At 36.5% G+C, this 10953-nt stretch overlaps 1 protein-coding gene across 1 annotated transcript; it reads right to left on the reverse strand.

Annotated features, from left to right (window-relative positions):
- Nucleotides 1-6296: 6296 nt before the first annotated feature.
- On the reverse strand, nt 6297-9021 carry LOC141667415 (putative purple acid phosphatase 20). Its single transcript, XM_074473907.1, has 5 exons — nt 8573-9021; nt 7734-8025; nt 7058-7632; nt 6815-6903; nt 6297-6728 (listed from the first exon to the last, which is right to left on the reverse strand). Exons 1-5 carry the CDS (start codon nt 8735-8737, stop codon nt 6545-6547), a joined length of 1305 nt encoding a protein of 434 aa, XP_074330008.1. The 5' UTR covers nt 8738-9021; the 3' UTR covers nt 6297-6544.
- Nucleotides 9022-10953: the final 1932 nt, after the last annotated feature.

Consider the following 10953-nt stretch of genomic DNA (forward strand, 5'->3'; position numbering starts at 1 on the left):
TGGTGTACCATTTTGTAACCGAATCTTGTAATCTTTAAATGGATTTGAATTTTAAGTGTTTAACATTGCTTTCTTTTTTGTTATGTTTTATTGTCATATAATTGCCAATTATTGTCATATAATTGTGTTTTATTGTGATAGGTAACATGACTAGCGAGTATAGTGGTGACAACAACTCCGATCATAGTTGTGATTCGGTTTCCCACGTTAGCAACACATTCTCGGACTCCCTACCAAGCAACTCGTGGTATGAGGACAATGACGAGGAAGATGTGGTCTCACCAACCTTTAGTGAGATGGAAGATGCATGTGTCGAGTTGATGCCCCTTGTGAACAATGACGAGCCGCCCCATGTGGAGGAAAAGGAAACGGACTTGTACCCACCCGATGAAGAGGCTTATAGGGCCAAAAATTGGATCGAGGCATGCAATTGGATGGAGGGTACTGAATCGTGGAGATTGGTGAACTCTCATCCGGATCTGTACTTCCTTCCGATCTTGAATTTGGGCAACAACACGCCCGATGGAAAATGGAAAAAATCTGGATGGAATGGCGGTAAGCTTGTTAAATGTGATCGGATTGCCGATATTGTAAACTTGAGGCCTCGTGAGGGTTGTAATATGGACCAAATACGCATCGAATATGTGAAGGGTTGGGTTTCACACCTAACGGGAGGGACGGAGAGGGAACGCGGGACATGTTTTGCAAGATTTCGTCTCTACGATGGCTCAAATACGATTCCCATTACCATTTGGAACGACTCCAACCCTTACCCTTGGAAACTTACGGAAGGCCATATCCGTGATGGTTGTGTACTTGTTCTCTACCATATTGCATGCTTCGTGGATACTACGCAAGGAGTTGCTCAACACCGGTTATCCGGTGGTCTTTCTAATATACTAGGTATTTTTGGTTAGGACCAATATATTTCATAAAATTTAGTGGATTGTATTGATCGTGTAATTTTCATTCGAATCTATGTATTTTCATTGAATTTTATATGAATTTATATGAATTTTCTATGAATTAAAGTATGAAATTTGAGATTGAAAGTGTACCTAAAAATTTGAGATTGAAAAGTAAAATTTACAAGTCGAACTATACATTACAAATTGTTATGAAATGTATTGAAAAGTTTTTTTCAATATTTAGACAAGCGTTGACTTTTGTTGACTTTTTTAAGGAATTTTCAATTTAACGTAAAAAATGAAAAAAAAATTTTTTTTTTTGAAAATCACTCATTACCATATTTTAAGACTTTTGAGAGTGGTTTGGATTAGTGGAAGTTAGTTTAGGACTAACTTCCAAAAATTAAGCAATTTCAACAGAAGGTTTGCATGCATGCCTCTATTTCTGCTCTGTTTTTCTGCTCTGTTTTTTGGAAAAAAACCAAAGGGACGGACCGCGAAAATTTTCCGCGGTTGGGCTAAAGAGGGACCGCGGAAAATTTCCGCGGTTGGGCAGGGATTTTTTTTGTAATGCAGACTATATACAGAAATTCACCACCTATAATCCACAAAAATTGCCAACAAAATCCAGCATAATTCACCACCTATAATCCACCAAATTCACCAAAATTGGCAACAAAAATCCCACACACCTATAATCCTCCGAAATCAAGCATAATTCACCAAAATAATCCTCCAAAATCCAAAACAATCCAAAATCCACAAAATCCACCAAAATAAAATCAAATAAAACCGACAATATAAAATCAAATGAAATCCAAGTACGTAAACCGATAATATAAAATCAAAAGAAATGCAACTACATAATTCGACAACCTAAAATGAAACGAAATCCAACTACATAATCCGACAACCTAAAATCAAATGAAATTTAACTACGAAGCTTCGTGACGCCTACGCATACGAATCCCGGGAATCCCCCTTGCCTTCCCTAGCTAATGTTCCCTATCCACCTCCTCCTGCGACCAATTCGGTACCTCGGCTAAGTCATATCCTTGTGTGAAGTAGTCCATGTACTTCATCACATAAACACCACAATCATTAGAGTTTCGTTGCTTTGGTCTGGATGGTAGAGCTAGGACCTCGGCTGAAGTAGGGTCAAGCCCCTCGACTGGGTGTACCATATGCAATAGCCTCAGCAACAACCATGACTGCAATGAAATTATGATCCGAGAATGAATATAATATATAATTGGTAAGGACTATATAGAAGACAGTAATAGTAGAGGAACATACCACCACTCATATATCCTCACGATAATCTGGCTCGTCATTCATTGAATCTATGATAAGACCTTCAAATCGTCTAGTACCGAACATGAACAAAACCCAATGCACATCTCCGACACAACATGCGATGAATATGTAGTCCGCCTCGAGAATGGAAGGACCAACAGTAGCACTGGAAAAACCGGTAAAGCTATGTAATGCTTTATTCCATGCCCTCTGCAATGTATCTCCACCGACCCTCGATGCTTTTCTGATTTTCTTCATATGTCCTTTCCCAAGAACCATGAAGTAGGGATCCATGAAATAATAGACGGGTTTCCTCTCCCATATACCTCCAGTGTGAATCTCCTCCTCCCGAGTCCTTAGCAATCCCTGCAAGTATATATGAATGCAACAAGTAAAATAAATGCAACAAGTAAAATTAATGCAACAAGTAAAATAAATGCAAAAACTAAAATATATTAGACAACGAACAATACCATATAAGTGTATATGATCATGTCATCAACCCATGTTCCTGGAGCCAGACTCTGCATAGCTGATGCATGGACGTGATAGTCCTGAACACTAAGACCACCGGGATTCCTCGGCGCCATCCCAAAGCCCCATCCCCAATCTGAATATATAGCATTCTTCTTTGTCATGCTGAGACTCTTAGTGATACTCCACTTCTCCTCTTTCATCCTGCGGGATGCAAGCTTCGCGGGCCTACTAGATGAGGCATTGCCTGGGGTGGCTGAGACACATGCTGGGATGGCTGTGTCATGTCAACGACATCCTGGGCAGGAATGGCTGGAATGTCAAAGTCGTCAGCCAAAGGTGCAATAAAATCTGATTTTATGTTCTGAAATGTGGGAGGTTTGTAGGCGGGTCCTTTGATCTTCTTCATCAACCGAGAGAATGGTGTGAGGAAGGTAGCAGAAATCCTCCCAAACTCCTCCACAAACTCAGGAGGAACCCTAGCATCCAGCTGCTTCAACATATTAAGCCCGGCAACCATCTACAAACAAAAACAAGCAAACATTTTTTCATTAATTTCACAAGGATATCATATCATCAAGATGAAATACGTGTGAATGCAAATTTTGTAGTGTGTGGGGGTGTAATGTGAAATATGCATATTTGTAAAACACTTACAACTTCATAGCCCTCGAGGCTATCATACAACTCCCTCGTCTTGTACTGCTGCTGAGGCTGTGGATCGGGCTTCCCTATGCGCATACGAGATATATCAGCATACCACGCCATGTAATCAGCCTCCGAAGCTATGTCTACCGAGTCATCAACAAGGCCATCCAAATCTGAATAGAACCTGGCCCATTTGCCAATATCAATAAACACTGCACCAGCCAATCCTCCCCTGCAAACGTGGCATCCTTAGCCCCTTGTAACCAACCATGTTCACCGGTGCCCGTGGAATCTGGGGACTAGAACCAAACTGTCTCGACACCCTGTCCGGATGCTGCAACTCGACCACGTCGTAACATACAAGGGGAACTCGACCGCACCCAGCTAACTGTGCCTGTATCATCTCGCTGTCCATAACATCCTCGAATCTAGCATACGGCCTCCAGACCACCTCATCACCAGCAACACCATCAAACTCACCCCTATAGAACGGTAAGCTGTGGTGAGGGCCTGACATCATGCGCTTCTTCGAAACCCCGACATGAGTATCACTAGCATAGGCCCATCCCTCAGCAACCGGATAATCCTCCTGACCGGGAGATCGTAAAGGCACGCCAATACGAGGAAATCTCTCGTAAGACCAAACCTGTAACACCCAGACACAACAAGCAATGCTCTTACTGCCCTTCCTTGCAGCAATCTCCAAACCCCGGTATATATGAGCTAACACAGCTGCACCCCAAGCATAATAAGGAATCTCCCGCATATTAATCAATGGGTGCATATATTGAACATGAACAAAAGAGCGGTTGATGCTGGGGAAGAGGATACAACCCATAATGAATAGCAGATACGCCTTGGTATGTACAACTGTGGCCCTCATATTGTTCTTCTCAGGCTTCTGTGCACCATATCTCTCAAACAACCACCCCAGCTTGATGTTATTCCGATACAAAGCATCCTTCACCTCCTCCCCGGTCAAAGGCTCAAACCAATTATTAGCAAAATACGCCGCCTTGTTCTCTATCACCCCACAAGTCAGCGCATCCCCCTGAACTGGCACCCCTAAAATAAACCCTACATCCTCCAATGTAACAGTCATCTCCCCCTGCCTCGTGAAGAAAGTGTTGGTCTCAGGTCTCCAACGCTCCACCAAAGCAGATATCAACCGAGTGTCAGTAGCCAAGACAACAACAGGGTCTGCAAAAATCCCAAACCCAAGCATGTGTAGCAATTCCCGCTGTGGTCTCCTTAACTTCCACAAGTGCAATGACTTGTTCCCCGAATAGCTCTACAACTCTTCTTTCCCTGCACCATCCCAAACATCCTCACTGACGTGATACCGATTATCCCAAATAATATTATGCGCGTTAGGACCCGGCAACATATTCCCGAAATCATCAAAATTATCCATACCTGAAAATATTGCCAACAAAATTCATCAATCACCACAATAAAAACACCACAACGTACACAATAAAAACAATCACCACATATATAATCACCTAAATTAACCATAATTTCATAAATTATAAATTCTTAATATAATTAGAATTTAACACTAATTTTATCAATAAATTCTATTTTTACACTAAATAATTCGAAATTAACACTAATTCAGTTCGAATTTCACACTATTTTTTCATTAAATTCGAATTTCACACTATTTTTTTCATTAAATTCGAAATTAACTAAATTAATTCAAAAATATTTTGATTTTACCAAATTATGCAAATTCGATTTTACCAAATTTATACACCAATTTAATTCACTAATTAAATTCAATTTTAACCACGAATTTATCCTAAATATAATTCTAATTTAAATTTTCATTAAATATATCCTAAAAACTAATTAAAGAAATCGAAATTAAATTTTAATTAAATAAATCCTAAAAAATGAATTAAACTAATCGAAATCAACACTAATTTATCCTAAAAATCTATTAAATTAATACTAAAAAATGATTTAAATTAAACTAATCGAATTAAACTAAACACTAATTTAAACTAAAACTAAATATTTTCCTAAAAATTTTAAAAATTCGAATTTAATCATACTATATTTTATATGAAAATTCATTACAAGGATTCATACATTAATTAATCATAAAAATTTGAATTGCATACATAAAATCAGATCTACACTAAGAAAAAAACATAAATTTATATCAATAAAACTGTAAATAACATAAAGGAATCGATTATATACCTTAATTACGAAAAAGGAGAATGATTTTGCTGATTATTGTGGGTGTTTTGCTTCTGTTGGAGGTGTTGTTGCTGTTGTGTGTATATACTGATGCGGCTGTGTGGCTGTGTTTTGCTGAGAGTCTGTGTTTGCTAGGGAGTAGTTATACAAAAAACGAGCCCAACCGCGGAAATTTTCCGCGATCCGTGTCTAAGGATATTTCCGTAATTACACCGGACCGCTGAAATTTTCCGCGGTCCCCCTATGCAGATTTAGTTTCCACCCGTTAGATCCACCATCCAACGGTGGAAAGAGTGTTTGTTGTATATCGGTCTACAACAAACGTTTGTTGTAGACCGACCCCCTAATAATAAATAGAACCCTGCGATGCACGGATTATATACTAGTACATAATGAATGATCTATACATTATTTATGCAGTTTGAACTTTAAGCAAGTTTTCGTAGTGTCAGGAAGAAAGAAAACCCATTTTTATATATTTGAGTATGAAAGAAAACGTGAGGATGCGAACTCCCAAATTTTAAGGTGAACACTGAAAAGAAGCCTTGGCAGCTAAAGCCTACGTTTACGAGTTACACAACTTTCTCTTTTTCTCCATAACTCTTTTTTATGCAGCGGAATGTGAGTCAATTGTTCACATGTTTGGTATTATTGTATATTCAAGGTTATGTCTCACTTAAATATCTAAACACAAGCGAATTTTTCTTCCAATTTGTATTCACAATTCACATTTTTGGTAATCTTGTATATTATGATAGGTAACGTATCAGTATCATGTCCCTCTCAAACATTTGAAGACGATACAATATTAGCGGGCAGTATGGCATGTTTACGTTTGTGAGGATATCAAAGTCCCAAACCTGTTTATACCTAACATGTAAATAGTACATTTTTGATACCTTAAATAGTACTTCCGTTTTCACATTTCACAACCTAACTAGAATACCAAAGTAAACATGAATCTTCCTCTTTTAAATGAGCTAACACAAAGCTCAGCTAATTTGGATCTAAGACGCACAAGCAGTAATAGTTGCAAGACTCTGTAGCCATACTTGATCAGATGCAACGGCTTCATCATCGTCATTTCTATGCCAGGTCCACTGTGCAAATGTTGAATTTACCACCTCCAATTCACCGTGGCCGAAGCTAGCCTCTCTAAACAGTGATATGCTTGGTTGTGGATATTGGTACCTGCATATTATTGATTTTATGTGATACTACAATATTGTACTGGTATAAATTGAAATGAACAAGTCATACAGTTGGAAACAACTTACTTGCTGGCTAGGCCTTCACGGTTGCCACCATCACCGATGTTAATATACACGGGACCACAATCGTTAGCTTGATCTTTGTATACCCGCGTCTGTCAGAGAGATATACAACATTCAATTAATGAATGGCGTTTATGCAGTGCCGCAGTAATGGACCCTGTTAACTAAATTTGAATGACTAATGTCCAATTTTCTCTAAACTTGAAAGTTAAAGTGAGTCGTCTGATAGGAAGGAGCATAACTTACAAAGCGTTCGTAGGCATGAACATGACCTGAAAATACAATATCTGTGTGTGCTCCATATATTAAATCTTCCATGGATGCTTTCATGTCAACTGATTCACTCTCTCCTTGATGAGCAGTATTAGTGTTGTACCAGGGCGCATGAACTATTACAAACAACCATGGTGTTCGTTTCCTATCAACCTTTCCCAAATCAGCCTGTAGCCATTGATACTGATCAGAGCCACTGCTAAAATCAGTATAAGAACCAAGCATAATGACATGAACCCCCGCAACTTCAAAAGAATAGTATAAGTTTGAGCTTGAACCACTCTGTGCATACGGCATTATCCATCTGGCGTTGTAGGCCGTAAATGGTGTATTGTGAATTATTGGAATTTTTTCTACTTCGTGGTTTCCTTGTGTCACCATCCATGGACGTTGGCTTGCCACTGGTTCAACTAGGCGACCAAAAGAGTCCCATTTAGGCTGATCAAAATCTGCATACGACAAGTCCCCTGGGAGTATCAACAAATCATAGTTGCATTTTGAGATGTGGTCAAGTGTTGATTGAGTCCATTCTGTTTGTCCAAGGTCTCCTGAAAATCAGTTTCAACACAAAAATTAATATCTAACTAACACAAACTCCTAAACATTTAATTAGACAATCAGAGATATCAAATAAGTGCAAGTGCATTACCAACTACGGCGAATTTGATTGGAAACTGAGGTGGGGGAGTTTTGAAGTTGAATTCTTGGGAGGAGGAGCCACAACGATAGAAGTACGTAGTACCAGGCTTCAATGGTCCGATTATAACATCATGTATATAGCCGGACGTATATATTGCATATTTGTAGGTGGAATAAGTCCCGGTTGCTGAAAGACCACTTTTAAATCCCGTAGAAGTAGCATAGTCTACAGTTGATGGTACAAGGCCTTCTGTGATCCATGATATTCTCATCTTATCATTTCCCACCAATGATATGTGCACCTTCAATATCCACATATTAACATCAGCACCAACCCTCATTCAATTTTGAATTTAATTTTTTCACTGTTATTAGTACCAATATATCTTGCATCGAAACTGCCCCATTATACTGCAGAAGAGTAAACTCCACCCAGGAATCCCCAAATTGTACTGTCAGATTCTATGTTCACGTAATTTTTAGTGGTTTCCTTACAGTACTTATCTAACACATGCACAAACAGGGAAAAACTTCTGGAGAAACGAAAATTAATCAAGTAAACATTCGCCTTGTTCTTTTGGGAAGACAAATACGAGATGACAAAGGACTGAATCTCAACGATAATTTTCAGTAACAACATAACGGAAGAGGTACTGGTATTTAATTTGTAGCATTTAAACGTTAAATTGATCAACTAGCACACATAACAGTTTGATAGTAAGAATGCCAGTACGCTGCATGTGTCGGAACAGACAAAGGCAAATTTATTCATCTACCTTGACATAAGTCCGTGACAGAAAATTTAAAAATTATGATATACAGAAAGATTATGAGTAAAAAATAGAGAACCTGTTGGGGAGAAGTGGAATCGGAATCTTGAGGAACAGAAACAAAGACATCTTTGCGCGCAGGAGGCCTCTCATAAGAATCAACACTAGTAGTACCCCATGATTCCATCATCATCATAACCATCAAAACGGCAACGCCTCGAAAACCAAACACTTTGACAGCCATGCCCACCGAAATTCGAATTTGTTTTCGATGAGGAAAGAAAAATGAAATGAAATATCTGTATCGAAATCTCTCTCTATATGAAGTCTGGACTATGAAGACAGTTAATGTGTTGTATTTATACACAGATAGTAGTATGCATATTCATGGATCATGAGGGTGGGGGATGTCAGATGTGTGTTTAGAGACCGGTACAAATACACGTTTCGGGCAGACTGTAATATAACAAGGCTTGATTGTCAATATATCCAGAGAAAATCATTAACGTCTATTACGTCTCTGCTGTTTTCAACAACATTAATCGACTTCCTTGTACTCTTCTAGTTCTTTTCTTTATTTCAGTTTTATTTCTAAAATCCAGGCACGTCATCAAGTAATGTTAAGAGTCCCAAAATTCATTTGGAATTTATATTATTTGATAATACTTATACATGTTTTAATTGGTTGGACTCGTATTTATAAGGAAATGATCAATAGTTATTTGACATATTATCATTTGGGAACGTTTCAAAAGATATGCAAGTTAAATTCAAAAAAAATTAAAATGACAAAATTTCGAAGCCATGATATTTTAAAAAATTATAGAAATTCTGATTTAATATCAAAGATCCATAGAGATTTTTAAACGCTAATTTGATGTTATTGGACTTAAATTTTGTGCAATCTATATTTTTCTTCATAATGACGAACATTCAGGAAATAAATGAATAATATTTGATTAAATTATTAGTTTGTTAGTTTCCTTTTTCCTGTTTGCTTGGTCATATAAGCCCAGAACATGAAGCGGGTTGAGAGATATGAACACGAGACAAATGCAAGCAGCCTACTTGCATTAAACTGCGTGATGTTATCAAAGACTGTGCGGTTATGCTTTAGCATATGCTCTTTGGCTATATTTCTGTACGTCGATCTAATGCACAAGCACAAGTATTAAACTGGGCATCATCTCAGCGAGTACACACCGGATCTGTAATTTTTCAAAATTCCATGAGATCGCATATGTTGTATACAAGATTTACAAGTTCAACCACAATGACAATCAACGGTTTGACACCATGTTTTGGTTTTGGCACTTCTAAAGAATTATAAAAAAAAATGAATTAATTACACTGAACTTATCGGAATTTTAATTTTTTTGTACGAAAATGGCTGATAATATGTACTTACATTATTAAAGTTTAACTAGCTCTATAACTCGTGCGAGGCACGAGCGTGATCTAATATAAACTATTATAAATTTTGTATACATGCTTGTGAAATGAAATATATTTCTTGTTACAAAAAGTTATTTTATTTATGTATAGTCTTTGTTGTAATAGTCTTTGTTGTAAGGATGAGCTTTTTCGACATGTGTATTTATAGCCAAAACGAGGCACACACAATTTCAAAACTCATATGTTAAAGAAATATGTAGATGTTATATAATTGAAAAATATGGTATGGTGTGAATGTGAGATACACTTTTTTTCAATATTGTATAATTAAAAGATGATTTTTGTAAAATATGTACTTCAAATTGTTTAAAGTTTTGTTAAATTTCATAATTGTTCTTGTATAACATTGAAATTTATTATTTGACAAAATCATGTTATTCGATTACGAAAAAATTGAGTTCATTTGTGTTAGTTATCTTAATTTCTTATATCTTGTATGTATATTTGTATGTGTATATGTACTGTATGTATGCATGCATGTATATATATATATGTATGTATGTATGTATGTATGTATGTATTTGAATATTAAATGTGGGAAATTAAATTATACGATAATTAATTTGACACAAGTACACGTGTATTTTAAACTTATAATACAAGTGTTATACGTATCTAAATAGGAATACAATATTTATTTTGTCGTTCGAATTTAAATTTTTTTACTGTAAATGGAATAATTAAAATGTGACATACGACATTAAATGCGATAATAATAGATATATAAAATTGTAATACTATTAGAATTTTAGTCTATACCTATAAAATACATATTTAATTATAAATATAAGTTTTTATTATACAATAATGGAGTAGTAAAAAATATATAAAATTATTAGTAATTAATGAGTTAGATGTAATTAATATATGTAATTATATTTGATATTTATTAGTACATATTAATGAGGGGTAACTAAGTAATTTGAAATGAATAAATTGTCTCAATAAACCCCCTAGTTGTTCTATTATATATATAACATATTTTTTTACATTCGATTGCATTCT

Source organism: Apium graveolens, chromosome 6 (genome assembly GCF_009905375.1).
Source record: "Apium graveolens cultivar Ventura chromosome 6, ASM990537v1, whole genome shotgun sequence".
Lineage (NCBI taxonomy): Eukaryota > Viridiplantae > Streptophyta > Magnoliopsida > Apiales > Apiaceae > Apium > Apium graveolens.